This window comes from Mizuhopecten yessoensis, unplaced genomic scaffold, assembly GCF_002113885.1.
Source record: "Mizuhopecten yessoensis strain PY_sf001 unplaced genomic scaffold, ASM211388v2 scaffold6135_1, whole genome shotgun sequence".
Classification (NCBI taxonomy): Eukaryota; Metazoa; Mollusca; class Bivalvia; order Pectinida; family Pectinidae; genus Mizuhopecten; species Mizuhopecten yessoensis.
Genome location: NW_018406397.1, coordinates 907,104 through 933,672, shown reverse-complemented (window position 1 = coordinate 933,672; position 26,569 = coordinate 907,104). Strand labels below are relative to the sequence as shown.

The following is a 26,569-nucleotide window of genomic DNA, read 5'->3' as shown; positions in this document are numbered from 1 at the left end:
ACAGCAGATTTTTATCCAATATCTTTGAAAATGATTTTGACGAGGACTCAAACAATTCAGTTTCAAAGAAGTAACTACCGTAAGGATCCCTGTCCCACTGTACTGTGGTTTTTCCTATATACCATTACCTCCCCTTAACTTCCATATGGATAACACTGAACTACAGTTGTCTCGGGCTTGGAAACTTCTAATGACCAGCAGATAGCTCAGTCAGTTAGAGCGATGGTATAAAATCCCAAGTCCAGGGTTCAAATCTTGGTCTAGTTCAGCAGATATATTTACACTTTTCTTTTCTGAGTTTTCTTTTCTGAGTTTTCTTTTCAGAAATGATTGATCAAAGCTGTAAAGCAATCAGTTTCCAATACTTTGTTATGGTGATTGGCAGTGGTACAGGGATCCGTAACCCATACACCCCTAAAGTTACCTTTGAACCTTCCCAAATCAAAGACTGGGCAAGTCCATTTAAAAAATGTAGGAGTGAATAAGTTAAATATGACAACATGACAGAGCAGATCATTGAGAATACTAAGTAGGTCACCTTTTCAAAACAGCTGCGGACACTTGGTTCTATATTGCTGCCTCCAAAGGAAGCCACCTCTCCTAGCTGCCGAGGAACTTGCATGCTGTCGTGGATGAGGAGGCCGAGTCGCCGCTGGTCGGAGAAACCGTTCGTGTCTGCTATTAACCGGAACAAAACTGTGGGACAGAAAACATAAATAATGAGCAAAAAATATTTTCCATCCCACTTCAGGAATTTTCATAATTTTATACTGTAAATGCATTTTATGAACTGTGTTGTAAATTAATGTTTTATCAACTGAGATCATTTAAACAGTTTGAAAACAGGTATCATAACATGATGCACAATATTGAAAGCAGAAAGTAGTGAAAAGATGATATACTTACATCTATATTTATCATCTAAATGGCCATTACACATGAGGATGATACCAACTTTAAAGGACAACACTCGCACCTTCCCACTCCTCGCTCTGTAAACAATATAATATACATATATTCTGGCCTTCTTGCCCCTATGTTGGATAATCATTTTATAATTTGTCTGTTCAGAATTTGACACTGGGCCATATATACACTGTATGTCCATGAAAGACTGAAGATACTTTGATCATTTATGCTGTATGATACTTAGTACATATTGTTATCTTCTTTAGTACCATTACAACCTTCATGACCTTTACTGCAAGGTCACGGCTACAATTTGCCTCCCTAATGTGTTGGAATACTAGATATAGAGTGATAGGTTGGTGACAACTGTGCTAAGGTTACTTCCATAGTCATCTCCTCATTTAATCCAATAATTGGATGTCTTGAAATCGTTAAATTCAATATTGGCATAAAATGTGTAAGTGAGTAAGAACGGCCGGCCCGGGACATATCTGTGATACTTACATGTCGTAGACATTGAGCACCCAGTTAAGCACCAAATCGACACAGAGTGGAACATTGACTAGCTCCGGATGTTCCGTAGCCACGTTATCATACATAGTGGACAGACAGTTGATCATCTCTATAACGTTCATCAGACTGTCGTTACGACCCCGAAGGTTGTGATGATCAAACGCTTCCACCGCAACGTTAATGGCTAGAAGGTCCACTAAAATAAAAAATATGGAAACAATTACTGGCACTTGTATATCAAAGACAGATAACGTACAGTAATAGTAAATACCTTGACAAATAAAATTCTCAAGGATCCCTGACCCAAAGCACTGTGTTTTTTTCTATATACAGTTATCTCCCTTTAACTTCCGTTTGGCTATAACTGTATCACAGTTGGCCATGCATCTTCTGTAGACTCAGTAGCTCAATAGGTTAGAGCGATAGCATAACAATCTGAAGACCAGGGTTCGAATCACAGTCTCGCCCTACAGAATGTTTACATTTAGAACATGACTATTGTGATTTATATTCCATTTATTTTATACATTGTATCTATGATTCCTTTTCATAAATGATTTTTCAAAGCAATAATCGTGCCAAAAAAACGGTTTCCAATATTTAGTTTCAGTTTTTGGCAGTGGTACAAGGATCCTTAAATTTGACTTTAACTAAACAATGGAAATCAGCAGACTATCAGGACCACACATATATATAACAATACATTGACAACCAAACATTGATATTTGACCAAAGTGTTGTCTTGGAACAGAAATAATTCATAATTTAACACACAATTTCAATTCACAGAAGACCTGGATTTTCAGATATTGAAGTTTTCTAACTTTATGACAGGATATTGAAATGTAACTGACCAAAAAATAATCTATTGACATCTGAAAGCATTTGATATTAAGAAACAAGTATTTTCTTGACTTTGTTTAAAACGTTTCTGATTCTTTAGCTTTGATAATTGTACTTACATCGGAGCTTCTTCTGTAACATCCTGAGTTTCATGGCCGTCCTGTAGGCAGCAAATCTAATGTTGTTTAGGTCAGCTGTAAAATAAAAGTGAGAAATACACAGGTAAGACAAGCCATTCAGATTGATATGTCTCGCCTGTGCCCAGATTTGACCATCAATGCACATGTCAGTTTTGGTTGGTCTAGCACTTATAGTTTCAGAGAAACTAACTTAAATGCAAAACCTTGATGTTAATAAAAGCCGCTGCCAGAAAAGCAACACCTTAGACTCGCTTCCTGTACTTCGCTGCGACAAGATAAAAACCACAGGAGAGGAAATTAAACACAAGTGAAACTGGTACAAACTAATGTGTTAACAAAATAGTCCGAATACTAAAATATATGAGGTTCAGGGACATTTCCAGTATATGTTAAATGGAATTTGATAAAATGCATACCCTTAAGTAAAAAATAGTAAAACTATATGTGTAAAAAATTCAACTCAGATTGTAACTTGGTCAGGCTTTGTTGTGATGTAGGATGCTTACGGTGTAGTTAAATATAATGAATTAAACTGAACTTAAGTTCTGCTGTCATATAACAGACTTGTTGATGTGTTGTCATGATAAATAGCGTAACTTACTAAACATACTGATGATACTGATTTAGCAATATAAGAGATACATAAGGTTTGTTTGACGATCAATACTTAATGGATCAACAACACTATGAGGTCAAACAGGGCTATGCATTAAACAATAAACCAAATTTTGTTTATGCATGGTAGAAAAGGGACAGATGAATACCCAAGCACAGGTTTTTGTACATGTAATAGGATCATGCAATCAATTTTTGAGTTTTTATTGTATCGGTACAAGGAAGAAAAGACACAGAAGAAAACCTACACTTCTACAGGACATAAGTCACCTCTTACAATCAGGTAGTGGGATAAGGTTACACATTTTGATGACTTGTCCGGGGGGGGGGGATCCCTGTTCCCATAGATTTTATGTCATCAGGAGATGAAATTCTGTGGGAAGAGAGATAACTCTTTCCAACTCTACAACACAGTGTTCCGCTTACCTAAGGCTTGCATAAGGTCGGTCATCATCGGATGGTCCCAGTGTGTAGTTTCTGTTGTATGACTGGAAAATAACATAATCAATTAGGAAGAATTAAGACTTTGATGATATCGCATGTTGAACTTCTCTTATATCTCAACATTATCAAAAGTTTTGAACTTTTAGTATTAATATTCTTCCTCATCTGTATTAATTAAGAGTCTGTTTACACATACTGGACTTTGTTTTTTAATAACAACCTTCGTTTTGTGAAATAATCACTGAAAATGGGTGTCATATATATGATAGCAAATATTGTTGGTAAAATATTATGTACAATACAGCTTCAAGATAATAATTTTAAGATTACGGAACTTTGATAGTAATGTATGACTTACTTGATATAATAAGGCACTTTGTTACCAGATACCGCTCGTTCCCACGGCTGTTCTACTGACACTGTAAGTACACAAACAAAACAGGATCCTGTAACCACCATCTCAGTTTGTAACAAACAAATTAGTAACAACAATACGATCGGAATATTGACACAGTTTAAGGTACGTATAGTATCTATGTAGACATACTAGAGTCTATATCAGTCCAGTAACCTTGGTTTTTCCCCAGGTACATCGTACAGTAAAGGTGAGACTGACCAGAACTACTGACACGGTCACGATTCCATACACTAGACTTATAAGAATGATTCAGACTCCACAGACCACATTGCCCTTCGTCTGATAAGCGTTCACCTAATGGATCCGATTTAACACGATCTATGCATTAAGACTTAATCACCTAGATGATTCAATTTTTATCACAGATACCTAAATATTTAAAACTTGTTTCAAACATATAACTATTAATGACATTTTCTTTTTCCAAAAATCTTGTTTAAAACAAATAATTTTGAACACACATAAGTTTGTTAACAGCTAGTTCATAATCATTATTGAGTAAAAAACGATAATGGTGAATAAGAATAATATATATCTACCCAATTATAATCATCCGGATAATTTTATGAATTTAACAACAAAAAGGATGTTGTGTTGCACACCTGATGATGATAGGAAAACATAGGTTTGAATCAAATCGCATCATCTCCCTTTGTGTATGATTGACAATGAGTTATTCCCCTTGATAGTTTGCCAGATAAAAAAATGCTCAATTGTGTTAGCTACAAAGACGCCATGCCAGTCAATTAACGGGAGTAATTTATATAATCAATGGTATTTTTTGCATTTTTAATTTAATTTTCCTTTTCACTATTATCTATCTCTCTGTGAAGTTTCGGAACCTTCATCTCCGAACAGTAAATGAAGACATAGACAGTGGAAGGGTGAACTGGTGTAGTGTAGTATTTGGAAAGCTCCCAACAGTTGTGTAATCCTCAGAAAGGGGTCGCTGATCTGTACCACATCCTCGGGGAAACAATAATAACACAATCCCACAATCTTCTCTAGAAACACATACACGCTTCATCATTTCATACGAATGCATGCAGATTTATGTAATGAAAATTTTACCCATGAACAAATGTACAGATCCTCTATTGATTTTGGAATCAGCATCAAGAAGGCTGGGGCAAATATGCTTTCATGTTTGAAAGAATTTAAAGTAGTTTTTTACTCCGTACAAACTATGGATTATTTATGCAGCTTTAGGAAAATGTCTGGCATCTGTCAGCAGTTACTGACGAGGAACATAGGGATCAAAGTCTGTGGCAAAATGTAACGCCATTAGTCACCTCATCTAGGGCGTCTTATCTTTTTTTTTCTTTTCTTATCTTTTTTTTCTTCTTTTCTTTTTCGATAGCACAGCATGCTTGACAATGTTCTGCTCAGAAGGAGAAGACAATTCGGTTTGTTCAGGGGCGTGTTATGCTTTACTTATGATGTCTTGCTTTCACTGCAGTGGCCTTTGTGTTATTGTATCTGAATAATGACATAACATGTAAAAGTTGATGAAAACTAAAGCATGTCTCTGCAGGATCTTTATCAGTTACCCTGTCACTGATGTTGGTAATGTGTGCTATTACTGTCATCTTTCAGATCATGTTTAACTGAAGCATGAAAACAGGATGGCGGGAGGCAGCTAGGGACATTCCATAAGTAGTGATAGTTGCAGAATATGATGGGGAGAAACGAAATGGAAGGGTGGGGGAGTAAGGATTCTTTCATGGGCAGCCCATTGGGGTGGGGGAAGAGTTGAGATGAAGGGGAAGGGGTAGAGTGAGGGAAGACCTTGGTGATGGGACTAAATTGTAGGGGGGATGGGAGGTTTCTTTATATAATAAAGGATATAATAATGGAACTTTAGTGATGTTTCTAGGATGTGGAGGGCGAGACATTAATAAGCATGGAGTTTGGGTATTATATAATTATAAGCTAACAATAGAATTCCTGCGTGAAGTTAAGATGTATCAAAATGCCTGCGGTGGCACCAGGATAGCCTGGAGGTAGGGATTCCTGATAGGGTCTCACCGACAACAGTACACATCTACACCAACTATGTAAACAATTATTGTCAATTACTCAGGCCTATCTGGTGATAACAACTCCAGCTGACAGCGAAATATATCTGGCAAAACAAAACATCTGTCCCACAATTATCTTAACACCAAAAACGTTTTCGCTCTGTAATCGAAATACCTCCCCCAACCATACAAACATGTCTGGTGTGCTAACATATGTAGTTCATATATCTACAAGTACATGATCTTCAATCGCTTGTAAGCCACTTAAACTCTATTCAGACAAGGATCTTTCACCCCGTAAAAATTAGTACGGTTTTCGAAAAAGTTAGGATGCCTGGAAAGAAACACATTTATGCATTAATGTTGTCACTATGATTGTTTGTAGTTAACACATACAATGATGATTAATTTCAATTTGTAGATTAGTTTTGTGTTTGGAAATTTTCCAAATATACCAAGCATATAAAGGAGGATGCACAGTAGTGAAGTGCTGTTTGCCAACATTTTATTGTAACAGTTTTAGCTATTAATTTCTTTGAAACTGCTATTATATAAGTTTATATTTCCTTTTACTGTCTTTAATTTAACATGTATGAAACATAATTTTATCACATCACAAAATTTAGGCTTCAAAAGCCCTATAATTTATGATTCACACTAAAATTGGTTATAAGTGTACAATATAATTGGTATACTATGTAGGTATCTCTTATTTATATATAACAGATTATTTTGTAACCTTGACCTTGACATTTCTTATCACATAATACCTAGTATCATGTATTTGTACATATAAATAGAAAATTAATGTAAATATGCATTAAACATCAGACAACTACACAATTATTAGATAAAAACATTAGATATCTCAGTATTTACAGAACTGCCTTGTGTCATTGTCCATCGTGTGTGTACTTTTGACCCCCTTTTCATCTCCTCCTATATTCCCAGGATCAGCAACAGGGATGACCCTGGTAACCATAGCAACTGACCTTGAGGCGGTTAGGAGATAAGTGGTCAAAGAACCAGATGCATTGTCTGACCATGCACGGTCCATATGACAGATGTACAGAATTGTTTTTTTTAATTGACAGATAGCTTTGTGAATGGATAATGTCAGGAACATGCATGCTCCCATTGGTTGACATACAGAGAACTTCAGTTTCACAACAGGATAGGCCTGCAGGCTTCCCAGGGCAACAACCTTACTGTGACCTTCATAAACGAAATGCAATTACCAGACTGGTCAATTATTTGTTTTCCATAATATTTCAATAATTTTTCTGTGGTCAAACAGTTAAGGACCTTTAGGAACGTTGACCCACGTACCACACACGGTGGCAATAGGCCTAGGCCCCACAGAAGATTATCCAAAGGCATAAGCATGCTTATGAATCTTAGACAAAGTACTTCATAATATTTAAAAACATATTAACAAATACCAGTACTGAGTTTACAAAAACAAGTAACAAAGAAAAAGAGGACAAAGTAGGATATTTATAATAATACTATTAACATACATGTATCTTTCAATATATAAATTGTCCCCAAAAACTTTCTATTCTAATAGATATACTTTCATGCTTTTTCTCCCAGCAGTGATAACCTTAATTGAATCTGAGTTTTTTTATTATTTACTTATTGTATTTTCAACAATTATGAAAATACCAAAAAGGTTTGCATAGTCTAATCATAGCTGATAAAGTTTCATACTACATCTAGTGGACCTGTGACTAAACACGGTCTGCATGCTGCTCGGTTGTTTTTACTTTTGTCAAGACTGATAATAGAAGGTAATTTCTACTAGATTACATCAAACTCATCTACAAAAATAGTCATATTAAAAGGAAGTTTCCTGAATGTTTAAATCTGTGATCCAAACAATGAAAATCAACTCACCACACAAAACAGCAACAAAGTATCGAACATTCTCGGCCAGATACAAGCTAGCCGGTACAAAGTTAGACAACTGTAATTAGGGTGGATCTACCTAGGGTCTTACCTTCAGCTGATACATCAGACCTGAGCACCCAGACAGTCATTGTCTTTGTAGGTAATTTATTACCTAAGATTTTACAGGTGAGTACCTTTAGTGATGGATATACCTGAACCACAGGTATGTCTGCACACACATACGTGCAGGTGTGCATAGGTAACTTAACGACTGGTCTACAACAGGTAACGGACTGTCCACTGTCTATATAAGTACCACTTAATTGTCCTCAACTCTTCAGAGATAACACAAACTGGTTCTGGTGCAAGAAACTAAGGTCAGGCAAACCTCTAGAGTGTCAGGCGAAACAATTCTCACCTGACCATTAACTTAAACTTGTGAAATCAAACCATATACCTCTGGCTTTGAAATGTGTACCTATATCTCAAAATATTACAGGCAGGCAGTCCTACCTGTACAGGTAATGATTAAGGCCCAGACATTTTGTCAAAACTGCAACAACTAGGTCATCTGGGGTTATCTCCAATAACTTTCAACATACATGCACCTGTGTTCAATAGTTTTTCAGTGGGACAGGAAATGCCTCTGGCGGTAAATTGGGTTACACCAGACGGTGCACCTTTACCTAGCTGTCAAGTATCAAAATGTAATTATTTTGCCCTAGGCGGCTAAGGCCTTCAATCTTCAGGCCATGTATACAGGTTTACAATTTTTTAATGGGAGTGAAAAACAAACTTTAAAGGTCAAGGTCACAAAAATTAGAAGATAATGATCACCCTGAAAAACATCTGTATAGAAACTAGACTCCCTATAAGTATTAAAGTACAAATAAATGTCTGCCTATAACGAGGACAATGGACAAACAGATCATGTCCTTGACCTTCGAATGTCTGGAAACTGGCATAATGGCATGCTCATATAGAACAATGCTAAACCCATTGGACTCTTGACGTGCATAGTATCACATGTATTATTAAAATTGTATTCAATTTCAAAATATTCCAATGGAATAAATCATTGTATGCATATAATTCCAGCTGAAGGATGTAATATAAATCTGAATTATGATGCACAGAATTCATTAAGAGGCGTCAGGAGGGCTGTATAATTGAACTTAATTATGGAATGAATAATTCATTTCTTACCTTATACATGTACCAATATAATAAAACCACTTGAAACCTTCACGAAAACTGGCTATACGTATATCCCAACATTATTCAGGCAATATAGATATGAATGCATGTGGTCTATAAATCTCCATGTTTGATAGCTTATAATTCCACCCCTCAAACTGCATGCGTAGGTAAAACCACCTATACACACCTAACGTTTCAACACAAGACTTAAACCAAAGTTTAAACAAAGACCAAACAACTAAATTATTTACACCTATAAATTCAATGAAGCAATATCTGTAATAAAAAATAGCCACGGTCTACAGAACAAAGATAACACGTTGAAGATTTTATTTCCTGCTGACCTGTTTGACCTGAAAACCATAGTTAGTGTGAAATCAAGCACTGCAAGTTCTATAAGGCTATAATCGGGTGACTAAACTTTCTTTCAAACCAAAAACTTACACGAAACTTTGTCTGGCTCGAACAATGATTTAAGTCAGTGCGATATCAGTTCGTGTTTATTGTATTCATCAAAACTCAATACACTGGAACAATCTTTTTCAATTTATAACATGGAAAGGCCATATAAAACTGTTATCCTGTCGTCTGCTCGGGGGAAATCAACGGCAATAAAATTGAATGTCACAGTGCTTGCAAATTTTCAATGATATACATTATAAGGCAGTAAGTAACAAGTACAACTAAACAGTTACATCGAATGTCTGGTTTCCTGTCTGTTGTCTGACTGTAAAACCTGTTTATAGTGGAAAAAACCCAGGGACCAGTATATTCATTCGGAATTGACAGGTTTCCTGAATGCAATAAAAGTTCAGTTTACATAGAGATATATTCTGTACATACAGTGGGACCTAGTTTTGTTTAAGTGACTGTTTTATGCAGCTTTTTCGATTAAATAAGTTTTATATCTATTTATTACAGCAAAACATCTATTGAAATGTTTATATGGTCTGAACACAAAACCTGATAAGCTTAATCACAGGTGCTTTTATTAAGGCCAGAAAATCTTTCATTAATTAGTTTTAAAAAAATAATGCATTTGAAATTCATTACTTTAAATGTATGTTAAGTTATCTAAAAAATTAACACCAATAAAAATCCTGAAAACGATTCTTATATACAAATAAAAGCTTTACATGTTTTTTCTCGTTAGGTAAGATGGAAAAAAAATGTTCCAAAATTTGTTTCGGAAACAAAATGTCAGGATTACATAATGTATCAAGGTTGTCATTTGCCAATACACATTGTACCACCAGCAGCAGAGTGCTATTGCTATAATAAAGCCATTTTCACGCATTTTCATAACAAATCTTGTACCCGTGTCCCATGAATCTGTAAGTCTTGGATCTAATTACACTATTTTATATAACAATGTCAGTTATAGTAAGCAGTGAGCATATTCATAGACCTTAAAATATCGCATGAAATCAGATATACAGAGCAATCTATTTCTGTTAGCGAGCTGCACACAAATCACTTGCATTATTTATAATGAAGAGTCTATGAGGCATTGATTTTACAAAATTTGCAAATCAAATTTACATTTAGTTCACAAATTTATTCCTAAAGTTTGTGGTCTGGAAGGCAATCCTTTCGATAAATTGAGTTATTGCTAATATTTACTTCTTTTTGTGTACATGCAAGTCTGTTTTTTGCTTAACATACTTTCTGAAATGTTTTTGAGGTCCCTGATTTTTTGGAACTATTAACAAGTTCTGCTTTGAATTTGTTTGCTGTAATTTCTTTTCCCGGGGTTCCAAATTTTCCTGAAATCTGCTCTATAATCTTAGTCTCCATACCTGAGAGGAAGTGTTGTGAATCGGGGCCAAAGTCCCGAAGAGCTTCTTGTAGGTCTCTAAGGCGATCCTCCACAGCAATCTGTAATTCCTGCCACCGAGTGTTGTAGTCCTCCAGTCTGTGGACGTTGACATGGTTGAGTATTACTTTGAGGTTTTGGAGTTTGTTTGCGCGGTCGTTAACAGTGTCCACCTGACCTTGGATAGGTGCGTAGGTCTTCTGATATGCCTGTATGCAGCAAAACTTCCGTAAATATATGTACTTTCATTTTTAGTAGTTTGCAAAATGTTACGCTTTTTTTGAATAAATATGGAGCAAACGTTTTGGTATTAAATTATACAATTAATGTGCAAAAAGAACAACTTTTCTCCATTTCCTTTAAGGAAAGATTCAGTAGAACACACAATATGTAGTAAAAATTTCCTTTCGGCTTTAAAACAAATTTGACCAATATCATCATTATCAATGAATTCATTTTCTACCTTACTCAAGTAGCTTGTTCTCGAGAAATATCACCTTCATATTAAACTTAATCGGTCTGAAAGCTCCAATTAGAGTTATGTCCCCTAGCTACCTCCGTGATGCAAAACTGTGAGCTATAACAATATATAATAAGACAGAAGGTGATTCTTACTTTTATTTTTTCTATTTCTGCAGGTAGATTTTCTATAATCATGTCTGATATTGGTGGCCATTTTGTTTTTTCCTGTTCCGCTTCCCTGAGTCTACTGTTAAGATTTTCTAATCCATCTTGTAGTACTACCATTTTCTGTAAAGGAAATGATGCAAAATATGTTAAATCTATAAGCCTTCCATTTTCTGTACATCTGAAATTGAATTCTTTACTTTTTCAATTGAATTTGACCACTTTAGCATCATGTACAACATTTATTTTCTACCTTACTCAAACAGCTTGTTCTCGAGAAATATGACCTTCATATTAACCTTAATTGGTCTGAAAGCTCCTATTAGAGTTATGTCCCCTACCTCCGTGACGTCCTCTATCCTAGCCTGCCACTCATTACATCCTTGGTTAATTTCCACCCATTTCCTGTTGAGCAGTCTCACTTGACGACGGATTTTCTTTATTAAATGGCGAGCCTCTTTCTCGGGTGATGTTTCCGTAGGCGGTACTTCCTCTGAAAACAGGAAGTCAATTATGAGTTATCGTCATGCCCGCCATTAGCAACATCTGGACAATGTTTAAAAGATGAGTGTTTTCTATCATTTGGGATTAATTGATAACAGAGAGGATGATACCAGATGTTAACAAGTGAAATAATTCATCACTTGACCCAGTTTTTTTTTTTTTATAAGAGGCATTTTCCGTTATTGAATATCTGATAAGGCATAATTTTTAACATTATTCTAATAATAATGAAACTTTCAATAATGTTAACCACTTTTGATCAATTGAAAAATATTAATGGGGACCTAAATATTTCAAATTCAGGAAAATGAAATTGTGATTATTTATGCCAAGTGATTTTTTATTCATCTGTTTCCTAAAGCCTTTATTTATTATTTGGATAAATCTCGAACTTTCTCGAAAACAACCCATTGCATCAGCATCACAAGGCAAGCTGTTTCAGTTGGTATCTGCCCAGATAAACAAACAGACAACCTACCATGTTCACTACTTTCCCCACTATCTGTACTGAGTCGCTTGTCTTCTCCCTCCTCTCTCAGGTAGTGACGCCCTGCTTCCAGACTCTGCTCTATGATTGGTCGCTTTGTGTCCAACTGTCGTCGTAATCTCTGATGATGAAATGGAAAGAGCGTTATTACTGTGCTGACAACAAAACATGTCCTGGTTTCAGTTACACACAATGTTCTACCATATCCATGCTGTCCCTTGGGGAAATACAGATATTTAACAGATAAGATTCCCTATGTGTGAATTAAAACAAAGATATGGTGTGACATATCAATAATGAAAATGATATCACATTCACCGATTACCTTCCCTGAATTTATTAAATAGAAAATCAATTCCCTATTAATCTTGTACCTGTAAAGGTATACTCAGCTTTTGATTTAAACATATTGTGTGTAGACTTAAGGATATATGCTAGCTTATTGTGATATGAATCTCTTTTACATAAGAAATCCACATTCATAAGTAACTTGAAAAATATTTTTGATGAAATTCAAAATGCCAATTTGGTCTTAATTAATAACTAGATACCACATTGAGCGGTACATTAAAATTACAAAATATCAAAATTAACAATTTAGGGAGATAGCCCTAACACTTATCACAGGAATACTGTGTAAGGGAGATAACTCTAATCTTAATCATTGGGTTAGCACATTGCCTAGCATTTTATCCATAAACTATTGACCACATTAAACAAAATGTCTGATATTATTGATTTTCTTAAAGTTTGTTGTAAGGTTGGAGAAAGCCTTCTGTTGGAAACTTAAGTTGCTGCAACTGCTCAAATTATTTTGATTTAGTGGCTTAAGTAGCAACATACCCTGTTTTCCTCGCTTTGATTTTGGAGAGTTAAAAGGTCCCCTCCAATTGGTCGTTGTTTGTGAAGTTCTTGCTGTTTGGTCAATAGCCAGCCAATCAGATCCTGTAGTGTATTTACTAGGTGGAGCCATTGTTCTGCATTACTTTCGAGTCTACCCCTGAAATTAATAACAACAAATATCAAAATTTCATCAAATTAAATATTGAAACTATCTCATTTTAAAGTAAACCCTATGCATAAAGCGATGATGATGATTGTTTAAAAAACATTGGACGAAACAGAAAATAACTATCTAAAACATTAAAAGTTCCTGTAAAACAACAAACAGTCAGGTAAAAAAACAGAAAAAACCTCTACAAGACAAAAAAAATCAGTATACACAAAAGACCTGCAGTATTTGTCCCATAAATAATGTTGTTTCACTAACATAATCGATGCTTATTGTGAAATTGTTTTTTCATTCTGACTACAGCAGATAAAAACAGCTTGACCAGAACTGTGAGCTTACATATGCCCCAGAACCCCCTCGTTAAACCCAACAAGGCCCCCGAGTGGACATCAATATCACACCAGCACACCTGATTACCCATGTTTATTTCTATGATTCAGCAATGTAGTTTTTTTGTTAGACTGACCAGTGCACACGTTTTTTCTTGCGTCTCCGGCCTGAGTCAGTCTGGCCGTTGGACACTATTGATCTAACCGTCCAGTCTCTGCGGTGGCCGACAAGTGCAATGAAGTGGACAGTGCCGGGTCGTGGGATAAACCCATTGTTTCTTCCCACCAGAGCTACGTATCTCATTTTGAATGACAGCGGCAGTCACACAATCCAATCTGTTGATTGTACCCGCGTAATGACACTCATATCCAGCAAAAACGATCACAGTGTAGCATTAACAGATAAGGTCTCAATATATCCAACCAATTGAACCTTTTGAACCGCAGATTTAAAATAAAAAATTAGGTTTAAAATCCAGTAAAACTAATCCTGTTATTTGATACAAGATATTGAGATAATCCACGTAGAACTTTCTTATGCAGATTGATAATCATTTAATTAATTAATCCACAACTTGGAAGAAGATCCCACAAACAAAACGATAAACTTGATATCCTTATAAACCAGATCTGCAGTAACCTAGCTTCTCCAACACTATGTAAAATGTCTGTTTTAGATCCCTGACAACTGTTGTTATATCCTTTGACAGGTGGAGAAGATAAATCACAACCCTTCTGTACAAACAGCCTAACACTCTGTGTCGAACACAATTTCTGACTCCTTAATGACGACATCTGAAGGTTTGCGCATGACACTGCAACATCGTCACCGTCTTAAGGACACCTCGACTCTTACAGGACCATCAAACGATTTGTAGGTAAAAGCTGTGTATGTACATACAGTTATGATTCATGCCCTATTGCTTATTCACAATATGTAAATTAAGGCAGATTTGAGCATTCGCTCTGACGACAGTACTATCTGGGGTATTTCCATTAATTATGTACACACATTAGAGGAGTTAACTTAGTGAAGTCTTTATGTGGGAGAAACAAAACCCAGATTAATACACATCCTTGATAACATAGCAGTTCAGGTCACTACTATCTGGCCTGGGCCTGAGTCTGACCCCTCTCCATACCACGTAATTAGCCCATATCTTAATAACTAGGGTGTACCCTAATAAGCCCTAAATTAATACCACATTTGGAGCCGAGTCAACATCAATGGAATATTCCATTATGACCTGCTCAATGCCAAAAATTAACATTGTATATGGAAGAAAATTGAAAATGAGAGTACAACATTGTTATCAAGTCTTTGACCTCTCCCATGCATTCCCTGTTAAAACTGCACTAAATGAATGTTAAGAAAGAAATCTGTACTCTTTAACATATTTCTGTAAATGTTTTCTGCCTCAGGTGTATATTCAAATTACACCTAATATTTGTGTGACTTTACCTGCCAGAGTAAATCATTTCAATCAAGCCCTGAAATTTTATTAAATTGTATACGTAATATTTCCTTCTGAGCTGTCAACGCTGTGATGAATTGGTCAATGTCAAGCTCCCCAGTGACAAGGACACATGTGTAAGCGATCAGACTTTGATATTATTTTTATTGAATGGAGGCTTTCAGTTAAGTAAAACACTTTCACGTTTTACTTTAACTTTGATGTGCACAATTACTTATCAGTAAATAAATTACACAAGTATATCTGTAAGTACTGTAATTATCCTAACATGGTACATTACGCAACATGCCGCAAGTGTATATTTAGGTACTATATATTGTATTTATCCTAATAAAACACTTAACATATACAATTCTACTATACATAACATACCATGTTTATGCTAATAAGATACTGCATAGATGCATCACAGATATAACAACTTTTTACATTTTCTGTATCGTATTTATCCTAACAAAACAAGAACAGCTGCCATATAGTGCTAGACAAAAGTTTAGACATTTTTGTAAAATTAAACAAATTTTAAAGGTTTTTTCTCTCGTAATTTTCTTAGTCATTCTAGGAGAAAATTTAAGTCTGATATTACTCCTATGAGACAGAGTTGGGAGACAGAGTTGGGACAAAGGGTAGTAAAAATCATGATGCTATTTCCAAGTAAGAACACGCCATACTTTTGAATTAATCACATGGCAAACAATGCACTTTCGCTTGTGATGGATAACTAAATTCAAACTTCTCGATTTTAGTGTATTGATTTGACGCAACTTTATTTAAATGATAATGTGTTGTATCTGATTAAGCTATACATTATAAATGCTGTTAGTTGATACACAGGGAAGACAAACATGGCAGGTGGAAAGCATGACAAATCAATATATAATTAAAATAAAATGATGAAAATATTCATCATCACGTACATGGATAATACGAAACACATACAATACTTGTAAATTCTATGCATAGTGTATGAGTTTAAAACCAAGTTTCCTTAGATTGTGAATTCTACACGAATGAACATCTTGCACTTTAACAAATCTTTGTTATAATAACACACAATTATTCCCCAATTCCCACAGGAACAGCATGATCGCTTTGGTCTTTGACCTTGACCTTTGACTTGTAAAACTTACCAGATTTATAGATAAAGAAAGACAACTCTATTTTCAATTTTCACATATTAATGAAAAATAGGGACAAGTAATATACAAAGAAAATGATCTTGAATAAAAATGTAACAAGGTAACAATAATCTTCATATTATTAAAAAAAAATGTTTACACTGTAGCAAAAAATATTTTTCTTCAAACAAAGTATTTCAAATGGTCTTGTGATTACTTTTAAAACCTGGTTCAGGTATAATCCTGAAACCTTTGCCTGTCTCTGATAAGTTTAGTTTGCTTTGAAATAGTTTATTTTTCTGCTGAATTATATGCACGTGGTATTTGTAATTCACATCTTCCATATTTTTAGTCCAAGCACTTTCTATATTCAATTGTACAAACCTGAACATGCCTTCCCATCTACATCGAAGGGTAACTAACAACTGACTGACAGTCTTTTCCACTCCCTCATTCACCTGCTCATGATCTCCTTTGCTATACCTCCTAAATACCACCCCCATGTACCCTCTTTCATAACCCCACTAGGTACTCCCATTTATAACCCCACAGGGTACATCTATCCATATATCATACCCAAAACCATATTTTGTGCAGATGGTTGCCATTTTTTAGAATTCAATTGTTTGTATTTATCCCTACTTCCATAAACATTACATGTTAAATAAAACTAACTACCTTATTTCCATGGACTTTGTCATCAGGTTGATCCATCGCTGGTTCATCTCCTCCAGACGCCGGTGCAGTTTCTGTGCGTCGGTCGCCACCATGTTGCGGGCCAGTTGATTCCCAGCAGAGTTGAGTGAGTCGTACGTACTCTTATTGGCATCAACTTCTGCCTGAAGATCCTGTAATGACACAAACACATTGAAATATTACTCACAGCTAACTGTTATTTTTTTTTTTTACTTTTTAAATATTTTCCCTTCGTAGTTTTTCTATCAAAACCCCTACCTGCATAATTCCCCGTACTGTCAGACAAAATTATTTTTTATCAGTCTAAAATCTGTTACTAATGTCAACATCACCATCTGTGGTTTAAGACACAAACTATTATCACAAAAATTAAGACACCTCAACATAAAGACTTATAATTTAACATACAGTATGTAGAAGATGATGTAGAAGAATACCAAAACCAGGGGAGGTAACTCAGAATGGTAAACCAAAGAGAAGTGAATAGGTTTTAATTCAATTTACTTTTGGAAGTAAATAACACAGAAGTTCTGACCCAATAAAGTGTGAAGGTAATGAATCACAGTTAATGGTCGATAAACTGGGAAATAAATATCTGGCCAGTCTACATCTCGAGCTGTCATGGTGGCAATAAACAGCCTCGCTCTGATGACAGCGTGTGACACAGCCGTAAGCGGCATCCCATGATGGATCCCTCGGTGGCCACTCCAGGAGACAGGACACACAGCCTCCGGTGGCCACTCCAGGAGACAGGACACACAGCCTCCGGACCACATGGACAGATAATGGATGGCATTGATGGTCAGTGATTGCATTCCCCCCCCCCCCCTAAAATGGTCACTACTCATCCTCAGCATAATGGATTTGTTCAGGGAGATAATAATGATCACAGCAGAAATCAAACATGAACCCAAGATTTTTTATTCAGCACCGGGGATGTCAGATGAATCTTTAGGACCTAATAGCAATGACCTCAACACCAGAAAGTATATAAAACCTACGGAAGCGATTGGTCTATCATTAAAGAATACCGATCATTAAAGAACAGTTGCTGCTTGCTGTCCTCAATTAATAGCTGGCTATAGCTTTCTAAATGTTATCAGCATTCATACAGACTAACATTATTGCCAAGAAAGACCGAATCGTTATCAATACGAGCAGACTTCCCAAGGATTCCGTGGGAGTATATATATTGGCATTGCCTATCACTGAGGTAAAAAGGCAGCTGCAGTTCAAACTAATTAGGATCAACGTTTGTTAGTGTGAAGTAACGATCTGAATCTATATCAGTTATTGAAATTGAAAACAAAAGTTGAGCATCTTCAAGTAGGTACTTTTGAAAAATTCGAATTAAATTCAATCACCTGAAAGTGTAATTAAACCGATGAATCTTTCAGATAAGTTTGGATCCTGGCCAACAGTTTCAGCCAACAGTTTCAAAGCTTCTTTATATTAACAAGGATGTCCTACAAATCGCCTCCTCCTAGTAAGGTCAGACTTGGGTTTGATTGGTGGGTAATTCTTCACACCACCGAAAACTCAAGAAATGTACACGCTTTAACTGAAAGTCTTTTCAAATACAAACAAAAACTGTCTGGTTTATTAGAGAGGTTTTTAAGACACCTCATTACACAAACTTTTCTTTGTATATCTTCAACTAATGAACTCAATTTGAAGCCAAATAGTTAGCGATAAAGATTATCTCCATAAATTGAAAGTACAGCATTAATTGCCAAGTTGTTTATTTTCTGTAATTGTTGACAACATACCATGTTTTACTTATCAGCTAAACAGGTGTATACATACAAGCTTTAAACATGAAATATCTTTCAGGATGTTCAAAAAAAAAGGTAATTGCAGTAAAATTGATTGTGCAATTATATGATTTTTCTGTAATTCTGAATATTTGCAACATTTGGTGATGTAACAGTGAAAGAACATGCTACAAGAATGACCCGCTCTCAGGGATGCTGGGATTATAATTATATATTTAAAGCTTGGAGATTTTGTGTAGGTCCAGTCAAATAGCTAGACATAATGCAATATAGAAAGGACACTAGATGTTGGCTTACACAATTGTATTGCATTGTCAAAAATAAACTGTTATCATTTCCCTCAAAATTGAATTTGTTGGAAGATGTTCTTTTTGAACGAATATTATTTTGAAAAGGCTGGCATAGTATATAAGTTTCTACTACAGTGATGCTGAAATAAAACTCTAATTTTGCTGGATGGTCTGGATTCCCTTTAAAACATTGCTGTAATCTAATGGAATTCCTTTTCTTTCTATCGTAGTAGATGCTTATTTACCGTTTTCTTAACAATGTTGCTTGGTACATGTGAACAAATATGTGCTTTTAATTAACCTCCTTTGATGAGGAGCCGAAGGAAACAATAACCACAAATTACATTCTATATATCCACAGAGCTTGGAACATTGATACATACACCAGCTAGGCAAATAATGGCTGAGGATATCAGCTGGGAATCCTAGAGCAAGAATGGCCCAAACTCAATCAGCAAACAACCCTTTGTAAAGCATTCTGATCCATGCTGTCAATCACCATGGAGAAGTCAAGAGTTGTTAGCTGGGATAAGAAAGACCCAGACAAGTGTTTCGGACACTTGAATTCTGAAGAGACCATATCATTGAGGAAATATGGAGATTGCATGATCTTATTACCAGTAATTCAGCAACATAATTACATCAAAATTTCAAAGCTAAAACATCTATTTTTTTCTGTTTTGAAGGATGTTGTTGCTTCTATTTTGGTCGGAGGAAATTTGTATTCAGAGACACCAGAACAATGACTTCGTGTCAAACTATCACTGCCTGCTCATTCCCCGGGCCCCTAATACCACGACAAAAGTCATTGTTACGGCGCGGAATCCCTCATTTGTTACAGGTGATTGTGTAGCATTGATATTCTAATCAGATGTCATAACAAAATGGCAAACAAGAAAGTCAAATGACCTGAGACATTCCATCTTAGGGACGATGTGACACATTCATTAGTCGCAGCATCCGATCCCTCCTCTATTGCCACCGATACGGACAAATATCAATACTGTTGCGTGCACTGCTGGTTAAAACAATTTAACCTGATCATATCTGTACCCTCCCATCAACTGCTATACCAAGGAGCCACAGCCAGCATGACTGGTGATTTCAAGTATAAGAAGGGTGCACAAGTCGTCGTCGACTTTAGAATGGAGGAGTGAATTATCCTCTCAAGATTTCTTAATGCCTTTGGGACACCATCATTTCTGATTAGACAGACAGGGTGACAAATTCTCAAGAAGTCACGGAATCAATGTGAAGTACGATCCGTCATTGAATTTATTAATGGGTTATGTAATGAGAAATCTCCCCTTCCAGTTCCCTCTTTAAATGACAAATTTTAAATAACCCCGAATGTTTCTAATAATAGTTCTGATAGTGACAAATTCTCAAGTGGTGGTTGACATCTTAAAAGTACAACCTGTCAATGAATTTATTAATGAATTATGTTACAAATTGCTCCATTTTTTAAATTTATCATTTTCTAATAATTCCAAATTTCTCACGTATTATTGAAGAACATTTTCTAATATATGTACTTTTGTGATGTGTCATCAACTAACAATGGAACTCTTTTGTAAATTAAGAATTTACACATCCTTCAATCGTGATAAAGAAGTAAAACCAAGCCTATTCTGATATATTTAGGACTTGGAAAACATCAGTTCTGTTATCAAAGAGATGTAACATGTTCTCAAGTCTATTAATGAACAAGTTGTCATGACATTATCATGATTGAATCTTAGATTAGAATTACACTGAAACAGTTAATTGTCTTTTCTGCCATCAACCCATGATGAAAACCACTTTTTTATGACAAAGAGAGAAAGAAAGGCAATATCTTTTAATTTACTTCATACGTTAAAATAGGATGGCCAAGCAAATTCCTTTTTTTTTTTTCAACACTACAGAAATAATTTCATCTTGATAAGCTATCGGTTTTTAGACAGCAACAAAATAAAAAACAATCTGTTTACAGACAGCAACAATAAATTGAGTGATGGCTCACTCCATGGCTAAATGAAATAATGAAACTGAATTCTTCTGACTTCAATCTTGAACAACATCTGTTATGACAGGTGTAATACAATCTCCATTGGTCAATGACTTCAGGGCTACTGTAACCTAAATCAGAATAAAGAAGGAAAATTGACCTCCGCCAACTGCAACAACCACCATATTGTATAGGTTGTTACGACACAGAGGAATCACATCGCCATTGGTCAATGACATTCTGGGCTATCGCAACTTAAATAGGAATATAGGAGGAAAAATTGACCTCCGCCAACGAAAGCCTTATTAAACAGAATCTGTCATGTACCTGAAGTTAGCAAATACTGCAGTGCTTGTTTTGAGGTCAATGACTTACGGCTATCGTAACTTAACGAATAAAGAAACAGAACTGACCTCCCGACAACTACAACATATTATAGAACAGTATCTGTTACGACAGAGACGGATCACAACTCAATTGGTCAATGACTTACGGCTATCGTAACTTAAGGAATAAAGAAACAGAACTGACCTCCCGACAACTACAACATATTATAGAACAGTATCTGTTATGACAGAGAGGGATCACAACTCAATTGGTCAATGACTTACGGCTATCGTAACTTAACGAATAAAGAAGCGGAATTGACCTCCCGACAACTACAACATATTATAGAACAGTATCTGTTACGACAGAGAGGGATCACAACTCAATTGGTCAATGACTTACGGCTATCGTAACTTAACGAATAAGGAAACAGAACTGACCTCCCGACAACTACAACATATTATAGAACAGTATCTGTTACGACAGAGACGGATCACAACTCAATTGGTCAATGACTTACAGCTATCGTAACTTAACGAATAAAGAAGCGGAATTGACCTCCTGACAACTACAACATATAGAACAGTATCTGTTATGACAGAGACCGATGCTTAAATTACCGACCTACTATGACGAAAAACATCTTTTATCATAATGGAATGTTATATGGAAGACATTGGCTCTGGTCATCAAATTCATGAAGGACTTAAAATAACCAATGGAGCTCAAATTAATCTAAACTCTTCTTCCTTATTCATCTAGAACAGCATGGGTTATAACTGAGTAGCAAACATGATGAGATTGATATTCATAATGGTTTTGTTTTAGCCATTTCCTATAATTCGGAGTCGTTATGCAAATAAGGAAGACAATGATACGGGACCACCAGGATCACTTTTATTCAAATCATGTACCATTTTGCTGCTACACAGGCACTGTTCTTCAAAAATATATCTCCCGTCATATTTTCTTAGAAAAATATTGACAACCCCATCCCACATTTAACCATGAGCAGGATTGTTTTCCCAACTTCAGGTATACCTATGCTTTCATTTGACAAAATGTCTTCCTAGTAATAACTATTGATCTTTAAACTAGAAAGTGTGTCTCAGAAGTTGGAGCCAAGGTTTCCTAAATAAACTTTAAGTGGATATATAGACAATAATTACCAAAACCTTTTGTTTCTCGTCTAAAAAAACATGCTTCTATTAAGTGCCGCCATATTCTTCTTGGTGCCAATTACATCTGACACGGTATTTTGATATCACCGACATACGTCTGTTCGCTTTTGATGGCAAAGTTACAGAATTTAGATTTCAACTCACTCGATCACCCCTACATACTAAACTGGACTTGCCCAGTCTTCGATTTGGTAATTAAGGTTGAAATGTGACTTTAGGGGTGAATGGGTTAAGAATCCATGTCAAAAGAAAATGCAAGTACATGTATACGACAATAAAAGATATCTAATCTTCTAAATAGAAATGAACAGAAATTCTAAACCTGCTTTATTTGCACATTTTATTTCATTTTGAAAAATATGAAGACAAAATGACGAGTTCTTTGAGTATTTTGTGTGAGTTTAAGCTTCATATCAATAATCCTGTTGTTGCGTTTGACTGCCAAAGTTGATTTGACCAAATTTTCAATGAACACATCTGGGAGACTGATTACCAAGTGTATTTTATTGTAACTGTAATGAAGCGAACATTTTGTGCCACCAAAGAGTAAACAGTGATACGTTGAGCCACACAGATTCCTAATGTGGCCGTGGGATTAAACATCGTGGCAGGGATGATTTGTAAATAGTCGAGATCAATGGTGAGGTTGTGTTTTTTATTGTCGGGGTTGATTGGAAAGATGATTGAGTGTCTGATGAACTGTCGGATGAATTGAGAGATCCTGCGATCCGAAACTTTCTATAAAACCGAAGTCTGTGAATGTGTGACTAACAAATGGCTTGGATATTACATCGTTCCACCGATAATTGATCAAATTTAGGACATCTCAGGAGGTAATTGACATGACACACGGAGACCAGACGTTTTCAATTTCATTGTGACAGACCTCTGTGACAACTAGATGCCTCATAAACCTCATTTTAACATAAAAAACATTTACTGTACAGTACACTTCCCAACAAAGAGTTGTCTGCCTTTATTAAGGACACCAATTACCATTGTGAGTGGAACTGATTTAGATTTTATTCAATTTATTGAGTAAATATTTCTTTGCAATTGAAACTTCACTCTTTAGAGTCTGCCTAGTCTTTGAAGGGAACCAATATTATTTGTAGAGTTGTCTGCCCTTGTCTTTGAAGGGAACCAATTATTTGTAGAGTTACCTGCCCTAGTGAATGAAAGAAACCAATCTTTTATAGAGTTGCCTGCCCTTGTCTATAAAGGGAACCAATTATTTGAAGAGTTGCCTGCCCTTGTCCATGAAGGGAACCAATTATTTGAAGAGTTGCCTGCCCTTGTCCATGAAGGCAACCAATTATTTGTAAGATAGATTATTGCAGATAGTGTACACCTTACATGCAACATAAACTTACTATCAACTTACATGCAACATAAACTCAGTCTTGGAACATCAAACTTTCTTTAATCAGTCAAAAGAAAAGCCTAGATTTTTAAATGTACTGCACGCGGTAACTGAACGCCAGTTCTACTTGAGTTAAAGATTTGTTCATGTAGGAGTTCATCCTTGCCATAAAACCTAATACCACAAAGTGTTATCTCCCTGGAATTTCTGCACTCTCCCTTTTTGAAGATTGATAAATCTTACAAATCTTCACTTCCTTTATCTAAGACACTCATAAAGCGTTTGAACCTAAACATGCATTAAGCCAGGATGAAGATAAGGCTAGTGCTGGAATAATTCTCAAAACCATTAAAAACACTGCGAAAACGACACCACAATATTGGCATTCGGGCTGGCCTTCCATTCAAAGAACGGCAAATGTATAAACCAATAATAGTTCATTTGCTTGAGCACCTTTAATTCAACTTGTTTCATAAAAATTTCATGGCATGAAAAAATTACTATCTTCAGCATACTGCACCACTCAACAGTAAAGAAGATTTGATTTAGAAATGGAAACTTTATCATTTTTGTACTTGCTAGTACAGGTATCCGATTCGGACATAAGACCTTTTCCTAAATTTAGAAGTCAGATAAGTAATTTAATCAATTACTACAATTTTCTGCCAATCCAACCACTTGCTTCCACGATTCAATGACCACTGTATGGGATACTGTACAATGAAACTCCTTCTTCATCACTCTTCAGGATAAGGTCTGTACTGACTTCAGACGGAATTTAATTTTACTTACTACAGTATCAGTGGAAACTTTCACCCTTCATCTGTAATCTCCATATTCCCTAAGTGTGAATTTCATTGTCATGATAAATTTGTCATCATTACAGAAGGTACGTGAAAGTTAAAATGCATCGAAAATTTAATGTTATACAATATTTGCTTTAACCCTTTCACCTCTATGTAACTGCAGTAAACTCTTCCATGCTTTGATCTGGATGAATCCATTATGGTCTACAGTGGTGAAAGGTTTAACAAAATATTTATTGTAAATCCTAATTGTGGAATAATAATTCAGTTCACTTTTAAAACTCGACTTGAAGTAGTATAATAAATACCCCCGCTATAAATGTGATGCATATAAGACATTTGATTTAAAAAATTGAAAGGTAAACTTTACACAAGCTCCTGAAAGGCAAAAAGGATTTTTGTATCTTACGGAAAATCAGTTCGAAACAGTCTTATAGTACCAAAGGATAAAAAAAAGTGCAGAGAGAAAAAAACTGAGATAGAAAGAATTAGAAATAAGGAGATATCCATGTCCATTATCACCTACAGCTTTCTGCTGAATACAACCTATAAGATACAATTATCAGAGAAAGCGATAAAAATAATCGTTGGTAGGACGCGCTACGGCTTCATGGAGTATTCTCCAAATATATAGATACACACTGCTGGAGTTCATGGCTGTCACATCCCCGGAAAGCCGTAATGAATATCCGTAAAATATCCGATGATGTACATACTTCTGCATTTCTCCTCATCAATTTAGTCGAGACATAATTTGAAATATAGACTGACCTGGGCCTTCCTTTGACACTTAACACCTTTCCTGTACCCTCACAGGATATGTCTGTTCATTAAGCTTCAGAAATGATATCGATTTTATGTTGATTTAATTTGAAAACATACATGACATCACATTCAATTTAATACATCCTTTCATGTAGGAACCTAGCTGGTTTAATAGTTCAGGAAAAACAGCGTCTTCAACTTGGATTTGAGCCACCACCTTCAAGGTTTAGAGTCTGTTGAGCCAGACATTGATATTAATACATATACAATATGATGAAATTTTCTTCAGAGAATAGTGAAAACATGTCTTGGGTTCCAAGTATTTTTCTGATAAACTAAGGATAAAGATAGGAAAGTAACTTTTATGTTTGGAAATTAATTTTACAGAAAAATAAAAATGTTTTTCTATTTCATATCAGTTTAAGCCAATGATTAGTCAAATTATTTCAAATTTCCAATGTACGAGAAACAAGGCAAGAAAAAACAAAGGAAAACGAATATATTGTTTATTTGGCCTGAACTCAAATACGTATGGGGAATTAATTGATAAATATTTTCACTACAAACACAACCATTAAGAATATGAACACTATTTTGATATCCAGAGAGTAATAAATGCTGGGTAAAATTTCTGATCTAGGGAATTTTTATGACTTCATAACTAGGCCATTGCAATCTAGAGTTTCTGTAATGATTTTGAAATGAAATTCAATCAGCTAAAAACCTGTAACCCTTTAAGGGGATTGCATATATATTACTCTTCACAAGTCAGATGAAGGATTGTTTGGGAAATAAAAAAAGAAAATCTTGATCAGGACTGTTGGGAGAGGTGTTATCAAGGAAGAACTTTTGGTAGTAGAGGCTTGAGTTGGGCTCCGCTATCAGTAAGGTGGGTGTGTATTGTTTTAAATTGCAATGTGAAGATCTTCCACAAGCACGAAACACTTTGTAAGTTTCTTTAACAAATAAGTTTCCATGACTTTCTGTTGTATCCTTGACATTTAGTTTATCC

The 26,569-nt window shown here is 35.5% G+C and overlaps 1 protein-coding gene across 2 annotated transcripts in view; it reads right to left on the bottom strand.

The window, feature by feature from the left end:
* Positions 1–26,569, bottom strand: part of LOC110451544 (dystrophin-like) — a 120,861-nt gene that overhangs the window by 28,690 nt on the left and 65,602 nt on the right. For both annotated transcript variants that reach the window (XM_021499627.1, XM_021499628.1), the window contains 12 exons: positions 17,043–17,212; positions 13,274–13,430; positions 12,422–12,551; positions 11,781–11,932; positions 11,428–11,562; positions 10,796–11,021; positions 3,823–3,883; positions 3,447–3,508; positions 2,385–2,459; positions 1,414–1,618; positions 907–992; positions 539–696 (listed from right to left, as the gene is read on the bottom strand). In XM_021499627.1, the coding sequence (XP_021355302.1) occupies positions 539–696; positions 907–992; positions 1,414–1,618; positions 2,385–2,459; positions 3,447–3,508; positions 3,823–3,883; positions 10,796–11,021; positions 11,428–11,562; positions 11,781–11,932; positions 12,422–12,551; positions 13,274–13,430; positions 17,043–17,212 (1,617 nt within the window). The remainder of the gene's footprint in view (positions 1–538; positions 697–906; positions 993–1,413; positions 1,619–2,384; positions 2,460–3,446; positions 3,509–3,822; positions 3,884–10,795; positions 11,022–11,427; positions 11,563–11,780; positions 11,933–12,421; positions 12,552–13,273; positions 13,431–17,042; positions 17,213–26,569) is intronic.